This window comes from Etheostoma spectabile, chromosome 8 (assembly GCF_008692095.1).
Source record: "Etheostoma spectabile isolate EspeVRDwgs_2016 chromosome 8, UIUC_Espe_1.0, whole genome shotgun sequence".
Classification (NCBI taxonomy): Eukaryota; Metazoa; Chordata; class Actinopteri; order Perciformes; family Percidae; genus Etheostoma; species Etheostoma spectabile.
In genome coordinates, this window is record NC_045740.1 from 35,784,187 (window position 1) to 35,803,431 (window position 19,245).

Sequence of the window (19,245 nt, forward strand, 5' to 3'; positions counted from 1 at the left end):
CCATATTGACATGATGGCATCACACAGTTGCCGCAGATTTGTCGGCTGCACATCCCATGATGCGAATCTCCCGTTCCACCACACCCAAAGATGCTCTAATGGATTGAGATCTGGTGACTGGTGAGCCATTTGAGTACAGCGAACTCATTGTCATGTTCAAGAAACCAGTCGTGATGATTCCAGCTTTATGACATGGCGCATTTCCTGCTGAAAGTAGCCATCAGAAGTTGGTACATTATGGTCATAAAGGGATGGACATGGTCAGCAACAATACTCAGGTAGGCTGTGGCGTTGCAACGATGCTCAATTGGTACCAAGGGGCCCAAAGAGTGCCAAGAAATATTCCCCCACACCATGAACACCACCACCACCAGCCTGAACCGTTGATACCAAGCAGAATGGATCCATGCTTCATGTTGTAGACGCCAAATTCTGACCCTACCATCCGACTGTCCGCAGCAGAAATCGAGACTCATCAGACCAGGCAACGTTTTTTTCCAATCTTCTATGTCCATTTCGATGAGCTTGTTGCAAATTGTAGTCTCAGTTTCCTTTTCTTAGCTGACAGAGTGCACCCGATGTGGTCTTCTGCTGCTGTAGCCCATCTGCCTCAAAGTTCGACGTACTGTGCGTTCAGAGATGCTCTTCTGCCCACCTTGGTTGTAACGGTGGTTATTTGAGTCACTGTTGCCCTTCTATCAGCTCGAACCAGTCTGGCCATTCTCCTCTGACCTCTGGCATCAACAGGCATTTCCGCCCACAAACTGCCGCTCCACTGGATGTTTTTTTCTTTTTCGGACCATTCTCTGTAACCCTAGAGATGGTTGTGCGTGAAAATCCCAGTAGATTAGCAGTTTTCTGAATACTCAGACCAGCCCTTCTGGCACCAACAATCATGCCACGTTCAAGTCCTCAAATCACCTTTCTCCCCATACTGAGCTCGTTTGAACTGCAGGAGATTCTCTTGACCATGTCTACATGCCTAAATGCCACTGATTGCCGCCATGTGATTGGCTGCTTAGAAATTAAGTGTTAACGAGCAGTTTGGACAGGTGTACCTAATAAAGTGGCCGGTGAGTGTATATCTTGGTGTGCTACTTGATTCGCATCTTACATACCGGGAACACGTGTCTGACTAAACAAAAAAGTTGAATCAGAAACTTTATGTAAACAAACCAATATTTGGAATGCCATTCCCCATCACATCAGAAAACTATCATCCATCACATATTTTAAAAAGCCATACAAACAGCTCCTTCTTAACATTTACACTTGCACACATTAATTGTTCATGTATTGTCCAAGCCTTGTTTGTCTGTATTTGTCTAGCCCATGCTGATGTCCTGTTCAAATGTTTCTGTCCTCGTGTGCAAAAACTGCATTGTTGTTTTAGTTGTCCGAATCTGTCTAGTCCATATCGATGTCCTGTACAAATGTTTCTGTCACGACGTGCTGTAACCACGTTTTGCAGAACAGGAACCTGCTGGAAACCCGTTTTTAAACTGAGTCAGGCCTGTTTATATTGTAATGTAATGTTACTTTTAACTTTCCTGTATAACAAATTAAATGAAAATGAAAAAATGTGGTATGTGGGATTGAGTCAAAATAACAACCCCATGTTAATGGTAATAAAGGAGCATGTATCCCAGTACAGCATCATGGCTCATTGATGGGTTTTTTATGTTTTTCGGGGGGATAAACAAGGTCTGTGGCACAGAAGAATAATACATATCAGGCTTTGGAGACACAATACTAAATACTTTATTCTACTATAATAGTAGAATAAATCTGCTGTTGGTTTTAATTAAAATATTGAATATCTCCAACCTCATCTTTTAACTCCAACTTGGAGGTGAGTTCCCATAATGTGACTGTGTGAATAGATTTATGTGCCACAATATGATTAATACAAACACAGACAGTCTCTCTCTCTTTCTTTCTTTCTCTCTCTCTCTCTCTCTCGCTCTCCAGCTCCCTCGCTCGCTCTCCCTTATTCTGGCTCTGTTGCCAAGGCTACCGTACAGCCTCTTGCTGCATATACCTAGACGAAGCTGCTGCCTGTGGATCTCTCTCTCCGCCAGGATACAAACAAAAGAAAACCCATCAGAATTCTCATACCTCTATTTCTCTTTCACACAGAGACACACACACACCCACCTTCGTAGATTCTGTGTCTCCTACCCTCACACACACATCCTCTGCCTCTTACTGTCACTCCGTCCTTTCTCCTTATTCTCCCAGACTGAGTAGCGCCAAAGGGATTGGCGTGGTTCTTGGTGTTTGGCTCTTTGGTTTTTGGCTCAGAGAGAGCAGAGGGAGCAGAGCGGCAGATGGCGATGTGAAGACGGGCTCAGCCAGGTAAGAGGACTTATCCTAACCAGACTTAAATCTCTGGGTGAGTGACTGTTCCAGCCCTCCTCTACTCCCCATGTCTCTCCCTCTTTCCCCCCTCCATGGCTGTGTGACATGAGGTGAATACCAATTCCTCAGCAAAGCCCCCACGGTTCATATGGCTGCTGCGCTTTTCTGCCTGTGAAAAGGTAGGGATGTGTTATGTTGCCTCTGTGTGTGCGTGTTCATTTTCTGATTATTAAAACTGATCGTTTGCCAACAGGTTGGTTCTTTGCTGCGGTTCTGTGGGTTTCCTCTCCAATCTATTGTTATTCAAAGCTTGATATCCTCTGTGTTATAATATGTCTCTTTGACAATGTGGGAGTTACCAGAGAGAGATGCAACAGTCCACCTCCCCGGGTGATTCATTACTAATCCATCCAGCTCTGCACTTTGTGGTCGCTCTAGCTCACCGTAGCCATGTACGTGATATGAATGGTGTTTTGTTTTAGCATGAATGACGGCCAGAGAATGCCATTCCTGGACTGGTGTTTTGATGCAGTGCAATCATGTAACACAATCCTTTGTCCTTTGTCAAATTTATCTCGAGCAAGCCTGTAAATCAATTCGCTATGCAGCACATTTCAATTATTCATACAGTTTAGCTTAGGCTGAATTGTAAGTTTATACAGTGTCTTACAGTAATGACATTTTTCTTTGGAATGCCCCTGGAGATGCTGCAAGAGATCGTAGGAGTGTGTGTAAACAATAAAGCTCATAGATTATCTGTCTCTGTGATATACAGAAGGAAGCTGCAGGCGTGCTGGGTATTTAATTGTAAGGTCATTGTGAGATTTATGTGTGTATTGATATCAAGATGTTATGGTGTGTGTGTGTGTGTGTGTGTGTGTGTGTGTGTGTGTGTGTGTGTGTGTGTGTGTATGTGTGTGACAGAGAAAGGTTGATGAGGCAGGTCTTGGCCCTCATGACTTTATCTCACGTTACCATCCCATCATCACTTTCAGTAAGAGCTTCCGCTTACCTCAACCCCCCCCCCCGCCACATTCAGCACTCCAACGACGCGCTCGATACTTCACTCCTGACTTTTGATTTACCTGAAAATGCTGCTGTACGCGAGATTTTCTCCGTAATGGCGGGGACAAAGCAAAACAAATCCTGACCATATATTTAAAAAAATAGAGTAGAAAAGCAGATTTGAACAGAAAATTTTTCCAGATGGACACTTGAAGCATTAGGAATATCCATTAATACACAAGCCAGCTGTCACCAAAAGAAAAATAAATAAACCAGATTAATTCCCCTTGTTCCTGATTGCATGGAAAGAGCTTTAAACACAGCTGTCAGCGGACAGTCCTTCCTGGTCCCTGGGTTCTGTTGGGGCTTATTGTACGGCTCCGTTAAAGACTCAGCTGGATGCTGTTGGGTGCTTTAAATGCACGCAGATCAATGGAAACACTACACACGTACTCTATTTGAAGACTGAGGGGGTGGTGTTTGTAAGGACCCAAAGACAGCAGACCTTCAGTGAGGAATGAGGCTGAATCAGTTCCAGGTTTGACGTATTTTCCATTAATCTGCTTACCTTTGTTTGTTATGTGGTGTCATTGCTAATTGGAGATTACTTAACATTAGACCGTCAAAGGGACTTTATTCTAGAGTCACTCTGCTTCCCTACACTCTAATGTTGAGCGTGTTACTGCAACTCGGTATTGTCAATCTCAGATTTTGCGTAATTTTCCATTTTCAACGTTAGTGTGTGTTGTGAGCTCCCCAACAATCAACAGCAACATTTTGTTTTGGCTAAAAACAGCTTTTTATTTCACTTGTTAAGAACCATGATCATTGTTCAAACCCACAGGCATTATCTTAAATATTAGTTGGGATCCCAACGTTTCCACAGACTCCAGATATGTGTGTCAAAGTAGGTTCAATTTTGGAGAAATGTGTACAAAATGATGCACAAGACTAGCCTGACAATCCAGATCCACATCAAGATGTCGGGTCTGGGAGCTCACCGTTGGCAGGGCTCAACCCGAGGGGCGGGATAAACGGCTGTTTCAAATTCCCTCTGCACGCAATAGGATAGCGCGCCAACCAACCAGAGCACCGCTTGTTGATAGATTCAAGTTTTCCCGTATCCGGTCGGCAAAACACCGAACACATCTACCTTTTTTCAGAATGACTTAACTCCAGGTCTTCCAGAGACGCAAAGCCAATTCGAAAGACAGTCTTCTTTGTTTTCAAGTAGCAGGAAATCCACGCGGAACCATCGCAGCTCTGCTGTCCTCATGTTGAGCCCGCCCACCTACTCTATACGCGATGTAATTGGCCTGACCAGGATTTGACACACCTACATTTGTCAATAAACACCTACTTTTAGAATGAGACACCTGCATTTTAGAATATTTCTATTTGATGGTTGGAGCATGAGTCTTGCTTTGAGGTTTTTCTCAGTGTTAACATCATATAGCTTTCTATGTATAGCTATGTAGCTGGAACAAGCTGAGATAGAATATATGTGAAACTTATATATGAAACTGAAACTTACAGTGTGCCAAATGGCAATTTGAACTATCTCAAAGCTCTAAAAGGGAAACAAAAGAGAAACACAGTTTGTTAAAGGGTAAAAGGCAGGACCAGTAGGACCGGTAGGAAGCAGAGGTAATGTTCTCCGGAGAGGCTGGGATGTTCCATTTTATGTTCTGATTTAAGTATTTTCTATAAATTCTGCTACCTTTGGGCCTAGAAATAATTTAATGATTTAGTACCACAATTCCTGGCATGTTGGGAAATAAAATACAGACCATATTTGGACGTTTAACCGTTGAAAACTTATGTTTTACAGAATCTGAGTCTTTATTTCCAGTGTTTGTCCAAAAGTTCTGAACTTATGACCTCAGGTTTTTTAAAATCAGAGCTACAGTCCTGGTTAAATGTACCAAAGAATTTACCAAGCAAGCATTACTAGCAGCCAACAAAGAAAAACAAAGATACCTCAAAGAATTCAAGCTAAGAGTGGCAAACTGTTTTTGGACAAACATGAATATTGTCACTGCTCTCCCAGTGCAGATGTATGTTTTTTTCATTTATCAGACAGTGTGTGTGTGTGTGCGTGTGTGTGTGTGTGTGTGTGAGAGTGCTACAGTACGTTGGTTGCCACAGTTACCCAACGTCAACCTCACTGCGTCATTGCCTCAGACAACCTTCACACAAAAAAGGGCTGCCTTGCTTTTCATTCATCCCTTCATCCACTCACCTGTCCATCTATTGTTTAAAAACAACTGAAGCACGCTGAACTTTCTCAGCTTCTCTTATGGAACAAATTATATATCTGCGTGTGTGTGTGTGTGTACATTGTATGTATGCACGTTGCCATGACAACGGGCCGGGCTAACTGGCGTCATCACTTCAAAACCACCTTCGCAGCAGCAAGAAAGGACTCAATTCAGCTCCCCTCTGTTCAACACCTGCACTCTCTCTCTCTCTCTCTCTCTCTCTCTCTCACCCTCACACACACACACACACACACACACAGAGACACAGCTCCTGATACTGGTGTGGTCTCACATTCTGCTGAGCTCACCTCATTCGTTCAACAGTGTCCAGTGGCACAGAAGGAGAGGAAGAGGGAGACAAGAGTGGAGCAGAGAAGGCTTGACTTCATGCATACTGATGTGACTGGAGCAATCTGAATGTATTTCTGAGGGTGTCTGCTTAGTCTGGCTCCAATCACCCCCGCCTCGCAGGGAGGGAGCGAGCCGAGGAGAACGAAAGAGGGGAAGAAATATTGACAGTTTACTGTGTCACCTTACATCACCATCCTCCGCTCATGAAATCACAGCTGGGAGCTGAAATGGGTGCTACTCGGATCCATCTTTACATATAATAGGATTCCCAACCTTATTTCTGTGTGAAAAGATGTTTTGATGACTCCTGTTTTGTCTCTCTTTCCCTTACACATAAGATGTAATGTTTGGCTGTTGTCTTCTGTCCTCCAGATTTGACTCGGGCCACACAATGGCTGATATTGGGCGGTTGCCACAGGATACAGGATTTAACTTGATCATGTGATCTGACTCCCTCCCCAGTTCCCTGCCATCTATCATAGGTGAATCTACAGTTTTTTGATATTCCAGTAAGCCAACTGGTAAGTCATTCTGCGTTGCGGGTTGGTAGTCATTGATGAAAACTTCCAAACTCACTCATGACAAATTTAGACATCAACAACGCATTTAGATAAAAAGTGCGCACTACACCACCACTCTCACGAGCCCCCGCAATCACACATCCGCACACTCAACGTGGTGGTAATCAGCCAAATGTACAAAACACCTTTGAATACACTGCTGACTGATCCAGACGGCCGTGTGTGTGTGTGTGTGTGTGTGTGTACGTGTGTGTGTCAGTAGACGATACTGCTCAGGACGGATGAGAGGGATGAGAGCCACTCTGTTGCCAAGGTGACGGACAGGGCTGTAAACACGCTACCCCTGACTCATCTCTCCACAATAGAGCTTCTCTCACACACACGCACTCACACACACACACACATACAAATTCATCATTCACACAATAGAGTCCAATCTGAGGGAGGAGAGGATCCGGAGATGAGAGCTGCACATCTGAATAGGCCTGTGGAATAAACTCAACTCGTTCTCTCGCATAATACACGCTCATTTAAAAACACACATTCGGACAAACACACACAGCCTGACACACACAGCTAGCACGTAATTGAACTTTTGCTGTAATTAAAACCCTTTATTTTCTGGAGTTGGGAAGTTTGTCTTTATGTAAATTCTGTTCATGTAATCTAACACCACGACAGACGTCTCAAACACAGTATAAAATCATAAAATAACACTACCCGTATTGGTCTTTTTGTGTTTACACAGGGTCAAAGCACACACTCTGTGCCACCATTTTACATCTAAATTTACATTTGTAATTTATGTAATTTTTTATCGTGATGTTCAAATCTGATTTGTTTTATTTATTTAAATTAACTTCTAAGGACCATCAACCTGTCAGGGACTAAGGATGGAACTTAGCATTGGCTATAATCCTGTATATTTACATTCTTCGAAATATTCATTACTCATATTCTCTCAGTATTTTGTTAGATTTTCATTTAATACATGTAAAAACAGTCAGAATCCGGTTGTAAAAGTCTAGTGAGGAAAGAAGTAAGACTTGTTGAAAACCTTCTTTAACAGGGGGATCATGACCCGCCGGCTGAGCAGCTCCACCCGTTCCCACACCGAGGACTCCATCTTCTTGAGGCCTGACGAAGACCCCGTCTGGCTGGATGAGCCCCCAAAGTCGGATAAAATAGGCGACGGAGCACTTAAAAAAGACGGGCTCCCAAAATGCAAAGATGGACCCGCAGGGAAGGAGGAGGAAGTGTTTATGCACAAGGTGTGTGCGCTGGTGATTGAGATCCACTGCTGGGCTGCACTGTTCGTCCTCTCCCAAGTCACGGTACGTGAATGGACGTAAATCGTAAAATAATCTAAAAAATGACTTGTTTGAATTTCACTCGAACGTCTTCTTTGAATTAGATTCAAATTGAGATTACCTTCCTGCACAAGTTTGGGTTTTTAGCTCAGCCTGAAATGCAGACCAGTACAAAAAATCGTGCAATTGCAACATTAGCAATGCAAATGACACTCAAAATAATAAGATTGTCATATTCTCCAAAGTGCTTTAGTCGACAGTGTACTTTTACCTCTTTAGTATTCTCTCCCTCTTCCAATCTCTGTCTCTGGTGAGTTCATGTTTGATTCATTATGAGCAAAAAAGCACAGGTGCAACATTACCATGTAAAAAAAGAGCCTTGTAAACGTCGCCATGATTATTACACCAGACAGCATGTGGTCAAATTACATATTTTCTATGCCTGCGTAATAGGCCATCTTCTTTTCTTCCCCTTTTGCTCACTTGTTACATGAGAGCAACCACTGTGCTACGTGGTTACCAGTGCATTAATGACTGGAGAGTCCACAGTGACAATCTGCCTTCCCTTGCTCTGTCCTCCCAGGGGTACTGGGTGTTTTTTGTGGTGGAAGGAAATGGACCTTTCTCTTCCATCTACAAAGCCCTGCAGGTCATCGACTTCTACCTTGGCTTCATCTTACCCTTCCACCCAATTTTTGGAATGGACGTAAGTGTCGGCCCTGAATGTGACCTTTAGAGCTGTTTGTTTTGGAGGGAGAGTGCAAGAAAAAAAGAAAACCCTGAAGATATGTTGATTCTAGTGTTGGTTGTGTCCAACTGCCTCTTCCCCTGTCTTTCTCTCTCTGCACTGGCCAGTCTATGGTGTTGATGAGGGAGGTTGTGAACACCAAAGAGGGCAACTGGATTGTCCATGGAACTGCAGGCATGGGAGTGGCCATCTGTGTTATCATGGTAAAAGACTGGATGACCCATTCAATTCCCACCCAGAACTTATTTGTGCAACATTTGATAATTTCGGCATGAATGTGATAATGTTGGATGTTGAATTATTGTTATTTCCCATGAAGGAATAACCAACTAACCTTTCCCTAGGTCATCCACATGGTGTGTAAGTGGCGTTACGGCACTGGGTTGTGGTCGTCAAGAACAGTGTTGCAGGACATTGGTGATCGACGTCAGTCTGTGAGCCGCCAACCCTCCTTCACCCTGTCCGAGTGGACGGACGCTCAGGAGGACCTGTTGGACATGGACCCTGTGCCGCAGACGCCCGTGTTTGACATAGGCGCTGACTCAAAGACGGAGGGAGACGCCGCCACCCTCACTGTCAATTCAGTGGGCCTTCAGGAGAGGTTAGACTCGGCTGCATTTCAAATCCATATTGCAAATAGCAGATGGGTAAAAACACATAATGTACAATGTATCATACAGGAGGGGCTCCAACGTTTCGCTGACCTTGGACATGTGTACACCAGGCTGCACTGAGCCCTATGGCTACGGAGCCCAGCTCTCCCCCAGAGACCAGACCGCAAAGGAGTACCTCCGACAGGGAACACACAGCCTGACCCCTGCCCTGCTACACAAACGGGCCATGGATGACCAGAGCCTGCAGGCTGAGTTTTATGTGAGCGCAACAACAGCAGCAGCTCACCCACCTACACGCTTTAGATTAACAGGGATGAACTGAGACTCGCCGGAAAATACGTAAACTGACACACACAGACACAGGCAGAAATGCACACACCCACACATACACACCCAGCGGAGCTCTGCACACACCCGTAAGCTTTTCCACTGTCTGTTAGTGGGCGAAGGAAAGATAGATACAGGCTTATTTGCAAACGAAAACCCACAGAGGATTTCAGTGTCTGCCAGGCAGAAAGATGTGCGTTCAAGAACACACACAAGTTGTCCGTAGAATTTGAATCTCATACATTTAGACGTCAGATTAAAGTGAAGGGCAGTGGATGACTTAATGTTGGATATTATCTTTTGAATGTTTTCTTTCCTTGTAGAAGGCATGGTTAGAACTTTCCCTCCATTTCTGCAAGGATTGATTGTTATTGCACTCATTGTTCTGTGTCCATTGGCAGGAAACTCCCATGAACTTTGTGGACCCTAAGGAGTACAACTACCCAGGGCTGGTGAGAAAGAACCGCTACAAAACCATCTTACCCAGTGAGTACAGCTGCACCTAGAGTCGGAACAGTCACTGAAAAAAAAATCATGCAGTTTTTTTGTTATTGTTGTGCTGCTTTTTTTTAAATAATTTCACAAACTCATCAACTAATTTGGCTCAGATGGGTTTGTAAAAGGTCTGTCTCTGTGCAGAAAAATATTGATACTCACACAGGGAGACACAGCACACAAAATATTACAAACCAGCCTTGTAGTAAACCGAGATGTAAGAGGTAATACAGTGTGAATGCATGAATATCATTTCACATCTTCTTCTTCTGTCATCTCTTTGAATTACAACCCATCTGTCACTCTTTCTCATGATGATCTAACACTGTCCACGTCCAGATACACACAGCAGAGTGATCTTGAAGTCACAGGATGAAGACGATTTCCTCAGCACTTACATCAATGCCAATTATCTCAAAGTAAGTGAAAATGTGTGTATTTCTAAGCAAAGTCTTGCTCCAGCACATATCTATGATGTAGCCACTGTAACCTTATTCATTCTCCATGGACTCCTAGGAACAGATACCTGTATATGACCGTGTGTGTGTGTGTGTGTGTGTGTGTGTGTGTGTGTGTGTGTGTGTGTGCAGGGCTACGGGGATGAGGAATGTGCTTACATTGCCACCCAGGGTCCCACCGTGAACACTGTGGGAGACTTCTGGAGGATGGTGTGGCAGGAGAGAAGCCCAATAATAGTGATGATCACCAACCTGGAGGAAAAAAACGAGGTCAGACAGAATGATGACGATGATGATGATGATGATGATGATGATGATGATGATGATGATGGATATTGGGATGGGTACAAATATCCCATGAGCGTTCATTGTGTTGCAGAAATGTGCAGAGTACTGGCCCGAGGACACTGTGACCCATGAGGGCATCAAGATCACCGTTGTCAGCGTAACCCAGGAGGATGACTACAGTCTGAGGGTGTTTACTTTGAAGGTAAGACACAGTAAGACTGTTACTGCAATACAGTGCTTCTCAATTATTTTCTGTTACGCCCCCCCTAGCAAGAAGAAAACTATTCGCGCCCCCCCTCCCCACCGTGACTATCCATCTCTGCATAACATTTTATCCTTATTTACATTAAGGAATGCGGGATGACTGTTGGCAATATTCAGCACGTTTTCGCTGAAAAAACTCTAGCGGCTTAACGGCGTGATTGGGGTGTCACGTATTTAAGTGACGCGCTAATTTATTTGGCTTCATGCTGTCCGCTGCGAGCATTTTTAGACACAGCAAACACACCGGTCTTTCCTCTTCTCCAACTGTAGTCACGGTGAAGCCAAGCGCTAAATACGCTTTGTCGTATTTCCTCGTCTTAGCTTTCGGGTGACTTTCTTTTGTCTCATTATCTTTGTCTCTCTCCGCTTTTCTTTTCATCCGTGTTAAAAACTTTTTCATGTTGGGGGTTGTAATGTTGAATAACGGAGGCTACAGACAGAACGCAGTCGGAGCTTTCTGTTGACTCAACACCGCTAACCAAGGCAAACCTGTTGTCTTGTAAGTCGTAAAATGTTGCACTGTCGCAAACGTGACAGAAGTAACAATGAGAGCGCCACTGCCGCCTACTGTAGTGGATGCTCAATTACACTTTATACTAGTACGGCCCAAAAAAAAGCCTGTTCCCCAGTTCCCATGCGCCCCCTTTGAGAAGCACTGCTGTAATATGTCACACAAAAGGGTGAATGCATTGCACAGGATTGCTGATCATTTTTCAAATCATCTCCAGTGGTACCTAGCTATGCAGATACCTTCGGTTTTATTTTTGAATACAACGGAGATGAATGTAATTTAATTTCTGTTGTTCAAAGCATTGACTTTAAAAACTTTACAAGAAAACGAAGAGTCTAACGTGACAGCTACACTAGCGGCTCTGTAAGTGTGTATGGTAACACACACTGACAATGCCAACATGTTTGGCAGGTGTTAACCATGTTCTCCATCTAGTTTAGCCTATTAGCAAGCTAGCATATAAAAATTAGCACAAAACAAAATAGCCTAGAGCTGTGGCTGATGGGAATGTCTTTAGTTTTGCGGGTATTTAGTCATAAATCAATGTATTTGACACATTTGGGGTGGCAGTAGCTCAGCCTGTAGGGGAGTTGGGTTGGGAACCAAAGGGTCGCTGGTTCAGGTCTCCATACTGACCAAAGTATGGTGGTGAGCTGGTAGCTGGAGAGGTGCCAGTTCACCTCCTGGGCACTGCCAAGGTGCTCTTGAGCAGGGCACCGAACCCCAACAGCTCAGAGCGCCTTTCCATGGGCAGCCCCTTCACCCTGTGTGTCATAACAACAGAGTGAAAACATTGTAATTTTCCCTTGCACTATTATTATTCAAATTTTGACAAGAGAACAGCACTAAACAGGATCACCAAAATTAACACAACTCATCCTGAGGGGAAATTAAATGTGTGTGTGTGTGCCACACTTTATGGCAATTCAACCAGCAGTTGAAATAACACAAATAAATCTAAAACATTACTCGTACCTACAGTACATGTGTTGACAGCTGATTCAGTTCAAATTCTTCTTTCAAGTGATTACATGTGTGCACTCATCCGATCTCAAGATTGATTTTAGACCTTATCATAAAAACATGAAGCACTGTAGTGTAGACTTGTCTGTCATCAGACCAGATTTTGCTCCTGGGTTCTCAACTTACCAAACAATTTTCATTATGTGAACCTGCATATAGAATCACCACAGGCATGTGTGTCGGGCGGGGGTTAGCGCAACGTTCCTGACGTTTGCCGTGCTTTTTAGTTCCTTTCATGTGCTCATGACGGGTGTTTTATATTGAATTTGGGGTCATGGGAACATTGGCACTTAGCAAGCCAAACATGACAATTCAGTAAATGCAGCCTGCATCTGATTACTAAGCACCAAGGGACCGTTATATAACTGTGAAGTTAAAAGCCTGTTGTTTATGTTATTGGATTAATAATAATTATTATGAGTACAGTATTTTTTAGAACCCTCACTCTTTTTTTCTGTCTTGTTTATCATTATAGTAGCAACGCCTATGTAGGTAAACATGTGGTTCTATTTCATATAGTCTTCTCCCTCTCAGAGGTGTTACTAATGGGTTTATCTCTCACGAAGACTTCTTTCACGCCCTTGAGCTCCACGCAGGCCTCTCTTACGTCCGCGGTTATTGTATATTACAGCCACAAGATCAGAGATCTGCTCCATATTTCTCTTCAGCGATAAGCAGTTTGAAGACTTTGAAGAACAGCGGTTTTCACCCATGGACCAACTGACGGACCGGCTAAATCCTAAGGATACCAGCAAGATAGTTACGTATTGTAACTTCAGATTCTATGAGTATAGGAATAGGCGTCTAAGGCTATGTTCAGGCTGTAGGCAAAAGTGGCCCAAATCCAATTTTTTGGGGGTCAATTGACCAGGTCAGATTTCTTCAGAAGTCGTGTGAACACTCATATAAAAGTTTGATTCTTTTCAATGATGCTGCAGTGTGATCAACCAAGGCGGATTTGATGCAACTTTTATGTCAATAACCTTAGTGCTACCCTAATACTGTATCTGAAGTCTGTTTTATAGACCTTAGTGGTCCCTAATACTGTATCTGAAGTCTCTTTTATATAGACCTTAGTGGTCCCTAATACTGTATCTGAAGTCTCTTTTATATAGACCTTAGTGGTTCCCTAATACTGTATCTGAAGTCTCTTTTATATAGACCTTAGTGGTTCCCTAATACAGTATCTGAAGTCTCTTTTATATAGACCTTAGTGGTCCCTAACACTGTATCTGAAGTCTTTTTCCTAAAATTCAGCCTTGGTGCAGAATTCCAGCCACTAGAGCCAGTCCCACAATGAGCTTTCCTTAGTATGTGCCATTTCTGAGTCTGTAGCTTTTGAGGAGGAGAGGGGGGGCAAGGTGGAGGTTGGGGGTGTGGCCTTGACCAACTGCTACTTTGCTCATTTGAAAGCTATGATGTCTCCTAATGGGGGCAAATTCTCTGGGAGGGCAAAGCAGAAAAAGGGGAGGTAACCTTGCCCTGTATGACCTCATAAGGAGCAAGATTCCAGATCGGCCCATCTGAGCTTTCATTTTCTCAAAGGCAGAGCAGGATACCCAGGGCTCGGTTTACACCTATCCCCATCCCCAAGTGAAATTTTAATGCCATGGGACCTTTAAGACATGCGATGTGAACGTAGCCTCAGATTCAGGCCACCTGCTACACCAACATTGGCTGAAGAAAAATGCTGACGTTGGGAACAGATCTCTGGCCTCGCACCTGTAATATACAGTAACTGCGGACGAAATAGAGGCACGTGCGGAGCACAAGGGCGCGAAAGAAATCTTCACGACTGAGCATGCAAAATGGATAAACCCAACAGCAACAGCTCTTAGAGGGCTTCGCCTATACACATAGAATCTGGAGTTACAATACGTAACTATCGGTATGCTAGCAGAGCAACAGCTGATCGGAAATCATTCTCAGAGTGTACCAGGAACAGTACATGTGTGTGCAACATGGTCACATCCGTGTGTGTGTGTGTGTGTGTGTGTGTGTGTGTGTGTGTCAGTGTGGGGGAGAGGAGCGCAGTCTGCGGCAGTATTGGTACACCTCGTGGCCTGATCAGAAGACTCCGGACAAGGCTCCACCTCTTCTGGAATTGGTGCAGGAAGTGGAAATGGCCCGAGAGGAAGCCCCGCCCTCCAGTGGCCCTATAATTGTCCACTGCAGGTACAAAAGTAGCTTTGTAGTGAAATGGGGACGAATAAAGAGTTAAAAATGTGTTGAGTGAGTGAGAGAGCTGATTGAATAAACCTATGCTGATAATATACATGTATAGGGGAAATTTCCCTGTTTCATATTAGAGAAACCCATGTTATTGCTGTTTTTATTATAGAATCCCCATTCCAATCCTCTGCTGTCTAATTTCCCCAGGGAGAATTTAGCGTTAATCAAATGAATGGGATCAGTGCAAATCAATACACCAATCCATCCAATTTTTTTTCTCTCGCTTCCCTTTCCAACTTTTTTTGTCCGCAGTGCTGGAATTGGTCGAACAGGCTGCTTTATTGCCACCTCCATCCTTTGCAAGCAGCTGAGGACTGAGGGTGTGGTTGACATCCTAAGAACCACCTGCCAGCTCCGTCTGGACAGGTGAGATATTCTCAGCTTCAGTTCTTGGCATCAAACAGTTTTTTTTGTCATTGGAACAGAGCATGGTTGATGTAGTTTCAGTTGATCTAGGTTTAATTCACCAGCTAGAGTTATTGATTGTTAATCTTTTCACACGTCCTAGACTGACCTATCAACCATATTGCGTGTGTTTCTGTGTGTTTCTCAGGGGTGGGATGATCCAGACGAGCGAGCAGTACCAGTTTGTGCATCATGTCCTCAGCCTGTATGAGAAGCAGCTGTCTCACACTGCTGAGGAGTAAAGTGAGCGCCACATCCACAGCCACACCCAGACCGAGACACACCACTGTACACTTTACCGCCTCTGGTGGTATGCACCACTGTACCTAGCATCATCTCAATCTCACCCTTTAACAAATTCAAACCATGTTAATCTCACCCTAGACAGGACTGGATAGGTCGACATGGAATGTGTGCGTGCTGTGTGTCTTTGAGCAGAACAAACAAAAGAGGTGGGATTGGAGAGAGACCCCAGAAATCCTGATCAGACACTTAAGTGTCACTGAGCCACACAATCCTGATGAGTCTTAACACTCAGACCCCAAAATGAATCCATACCCGCACTCCTTATATCATTTCATTTGCAATGCTGAGATTGTTTTTTTATCACTTTACTGTTAAAGGGGTTAAACTCGATATTCAGAAGATTTATAAAGCAGTAAACAACTATTTGCTACGTAAAGACATAGGCGAGTATTGGAGTCCTGAGCAGAGAAGGAAGTCCCACTCCAACGGTCTGTGAAGGCAACATTTTTTCTGAATATTGAAAACAGCCACTTTAATAAGTCTTAGTCATCAAGGCTTCATTTAGTAGCCTATTTAGCCCCCTTGCATACTATATGTACAATTTTAAAAGGTTAAACAGGAGTATAATCAGATCACCGGCAGCGCTCTCAGTTTACTGTAAGAATTAAATCCAAAGTCCACTTCCCAAAGTTAGTGTCAATAATAAGGGCCTTTTACAGTATAAGTTAGAATCTACAGAATCTTCCAGCATAATTTAAATCTACAGAAATTATCAAATGCCAGCCTAATATTACACATTGTATATATGTAAAAGTGCACATGAAACATAAGCTAACTAACATATTTTTTCATTGACTCTCACTTTTAGTGTACAAAATCCTTACAGAAGGCCTGTTTCAACTTTTGATGCATTCAGGGGCCACCTCATCTTCAGGTTGCATGGTGCTAAGTGTTCATTAAAGGCATGTGCAATGTTATGGAACATAGGAATGTATAACAATTAGGTTATTAATTAACTAATTAGGATTTCTGTGCTATCTGCAGTATTACAGTTTTACCATGCTGCCTGTGCAGTCCTCACGGCCCGTGATGTTTACAGTAAACAACTCCTACATAAAGGCCACTCAGAGGCGTCACAGAGCCGGGGACACTGAGGGGACAGAGGCCGGACGTAGAATCAGAAAAATAAATACAAAGCCCGATCCAAGCTCTGGGAATTTGGCAAATAAAAGTTCACCATGAATTGATGACGGATGGTCACATAAAGCTAATCGTCTTCTTCTAAGTGTCCCATTGCTGTCATGGCCGCCCTCAGAGTTACATGCTCCGTGATGCCTCTGCTTTTCAACAGTAGCTTGACACACATCCGTGAAGTCAGAAGCCCATGATTGTTGCATAGACAGGCCAGGCCTAATCTGTATGAAGCACAATAGACCGACTACGGTTGTCTCTGATGTTCAGCTGTAAAAGTTCTCTTTTTTTCCCGTACTGTGTTTTGATTGTGTTGAGTTTAATGGATTGCATGTGCTGTATGGGACTCCATAGGTCCACAATCAAAGCGACGTGATTGGTTGTCCTGCTTTTTGTTGTGTAAAAGGGTTACCGCCTATTATATTGCTTGCTCTCGGCCAATGCTTTTGATACAGTTTGCTTTTGTGAAACCAACCAGAGATATTTTTAGAACATTTTGATACAATCCTTTCGAGTAGATGCCTTGTGTATATTTCCGTTTACACCATGATGGAATGTAGCTCATACTGTGGATCAAACCATTGGTTTATATTGCAAGATTTGACAGAACAAAATGTGACCTACCTAAGTTACCTTACAGTACAGAAACTAAATAAATAGATTATGTTCAGTCTTCAGTATTATTACTTTATGCCTTTAGGCTTTGCTTTAGTATGCTTTGCTTTCTGTGTATGTTATTATCGTTTTTCTTGGAGATTTTTACCTCAGACTGAGTTTTTACGCAGTCCCCACTCGATTCCATCTGTGACTCTAGGCCTAATCGCGGTTGACAACACGAGAAATAATTGCTATGTGTAAGGCAGCTAAAACAGTGAAGATAATTTTTTATGTAACACAAACCACAAACAACTTCTATCTTGACTATCTTGCATCAGATCAGGTCATGAACATTATCCGAAGATGGAGTCAACTGTGTGGCCTCAGACCAATTTGTCAAAAATCAAATCATTTAGCAAATTAAACTGCCAAATTTACAGGAAAATAGGACTGGGATGTATAAGAAAAGCTGCGATCTGTTGTCAGACGTTTGACATAATCCTCTGATAAAGTCCAGTGTACTCAACTGAAACGCTTTCATTTTTAAGTGCTTGGTTTCAATGCTTACCTGGTCCTCCTCTGATGATCCAAACTGGGATGATGAAACAGCCAAACAATCAGAGATATACAACCAACCCGCAATCAGTATTCCTCTCCCCTGCTACAGTACTGCTTTAAGTTGTGAGTTTTTGCATCTAAATAAAGGTAGATTTTCATGAATCTGTGTTGCTGTCTCTATTACTCTCAATCACACACAAACATCATTTTAAACCAGGGCATCAGTAAAGCTAACTACTGTCTGTCCGAATTTAAATATAAAGGTTGTAATGAAATTACAGCGTTGAGATTTAAAGGAACGATGATGTCAAAGCTATCTGTGTGTTTACCAGACCATCCATCCATCCATCTTCATCTGGTTATCCGGTATTGGGTAGCGGGGGCAGCAGCTCCAGCAGGGGACCCCAAACTTCCCTTCCCCGAGCCACATCAACCAGCGCCGACTGGGGGATCCCGAGGCGTTCCCAGGCCAGGTTGGAGACATAATCCCTCCACCTAGTCCTGGGTCTTCCCCGAGGCCTCCTCCCAGCTGGACGTGCCTGGAACACCTCCCTAGGGAGGCGCCCAGGAGGCATCCTTACCAGATCCCCGAACCACCTCAACTGGCTCCTTTCGACGCGAAGGAGCAGCGGCTCTACTCTGAGCTCCTCTCGGATGACTGAGCTTCTCACCCTATCTCTAAAGGAGACGCCAGCCCCCCGCCCCCCCCCCCCTTCTGAGGAAACCCATTTCAGCCGCTTGTACCCTGGTACAAAAGTTTACCAGACCTGCAGAAATGAATGCAGTTAAAGAAGTCTACCACTAGGTGTCAGTATATACACTGTAATAATTACACAAGCTGGCAATTGCAATTTTTTTTACCCTGCATTCATCTGCTTCCTCTCTGACACATTTAGCTGGCAGAGCCACAGAACAAAGGCTTTCACTCAACAAAAGGGAATTCATGATTCTGAATTCAAATACCCAACATCCACTCATTACAACTGTTGTATTCAGTGGTAAGTACAAATGTGACACTGTTGATAAATCAATGTGGATTTCTGTAAACCATATCTAAAATCTCAATATGTTTCTGAAATATTCTTGATCTAATTCTCTTACATAATAGATGTTGATTTAAATTTCTTCACGTATGTCCGCTCAGAGTTTTTCCAAACGTTGTAAACTGACTGTGCTTGATTGACATCCCCCTTACTCTCCTCACTCTCCTCTTTTATTTTTAGGACACAGAGATTAGTGACATCATGATAATCCCAGCATGGCCCCACCCAAATTTCCCCTCACTGGAGATCTAATTAGCCCGGGTAATTAAAAAAACACCTGTGCTGGCATGCAGGGCCTTTAAATCAAGATAAAGAAAATGTTTCATGTTGCAATATCTGTGCCAAAAACAGACTTTGTGTTAACGCATACAGTAGAAACGCAATTCAGCCATTGTCTGTTTTAATGCCAATTTTAACAAGATACGTCAAAGCAAAA

The 19,245-nt window shown here is 43.4% G+C and overlaps 1 protein-coding gene across 6 annotated transcripts; it reads left to right on the forward strand.

Annotated features, from left to right (window-relative positions):
• The first annotated feature begins 1,989 nt into the window (after positions 1-1,989).
• Positions 1,990-17,928, forward strand: ptpn5 (protein tyrosine phosphatase non-receptor type 5). Of its 6 annotated transcripts, none has more exons than XM_032523918.1 (14): positions 1,990-2,540; positions 6,351-6,499; positions 7,569-7,833; positions 8,393-8,515; positions 8,665-8,760; positions 8,902-9,158; positions 9,238-9,430; positions 9,900-9,984; positions 10,333-10,412; positions 10,584-10,721; positions 10,831-10,941; positions 14,552-14,712; positions 15,022-15,135; positions 15,323-17,928. In XM_032523918.1, the coding sequence occupies exons 3-14, from the start codon at positions 7,576-7,578 to the stop codon at positions 15,414-15,416; spliced, it is 1,710 nt and encodes a 569-aa protein (XP_032379809.1). In that variant the 5' UTR covers positions 1,990-2,540; positions 6,351-6,499; positions 7,569-7,575; the 3' UTR covers positions 15,417-17,928. The 6 variants fall into 6 exon arrangements, with proteins under 6 accessions (XP_032379809.1, XP_032379808.1, XP_032379806.1 ...); XM_032523917.1 differs by having other exon boundaries at positions 1,990-2,358; XM_032523915.1 differs by having other exon boundaries at positions 1,991-2,540; positions 6,351-6,460.
• Positions 17,929-19,245: the final 1,317 nt, after the last annotated feature.

What these genes read in the sequence shown, in the direction of transcription:
- ptpn5 (XM_032523918.1), top strand. Translation starts at nt 7,576, where the DNA reads ATGACCCGCCGGCTGAGCAGCTCCACCCGTTCCCACACCGAGGACTCC. An exon ending in TCAGTGGGCCTTCAGGAGAG is followed by an intron (nt 9,159 to 9,237) that starts GTTAGACTCGGC and finishes TGTATCATACAG; the next exon opens with GAGGGGCTCCAACGTTTCGC. An exon ending in TGCCAGCTCCGTCTGGACAG is followed by an intron (nt 15,136 to 15,322) that starts GTGAGATATTCT and finishes TGTGTTTCTCAG; the next exon opens with GGGTGGGATGATCCAGACGA.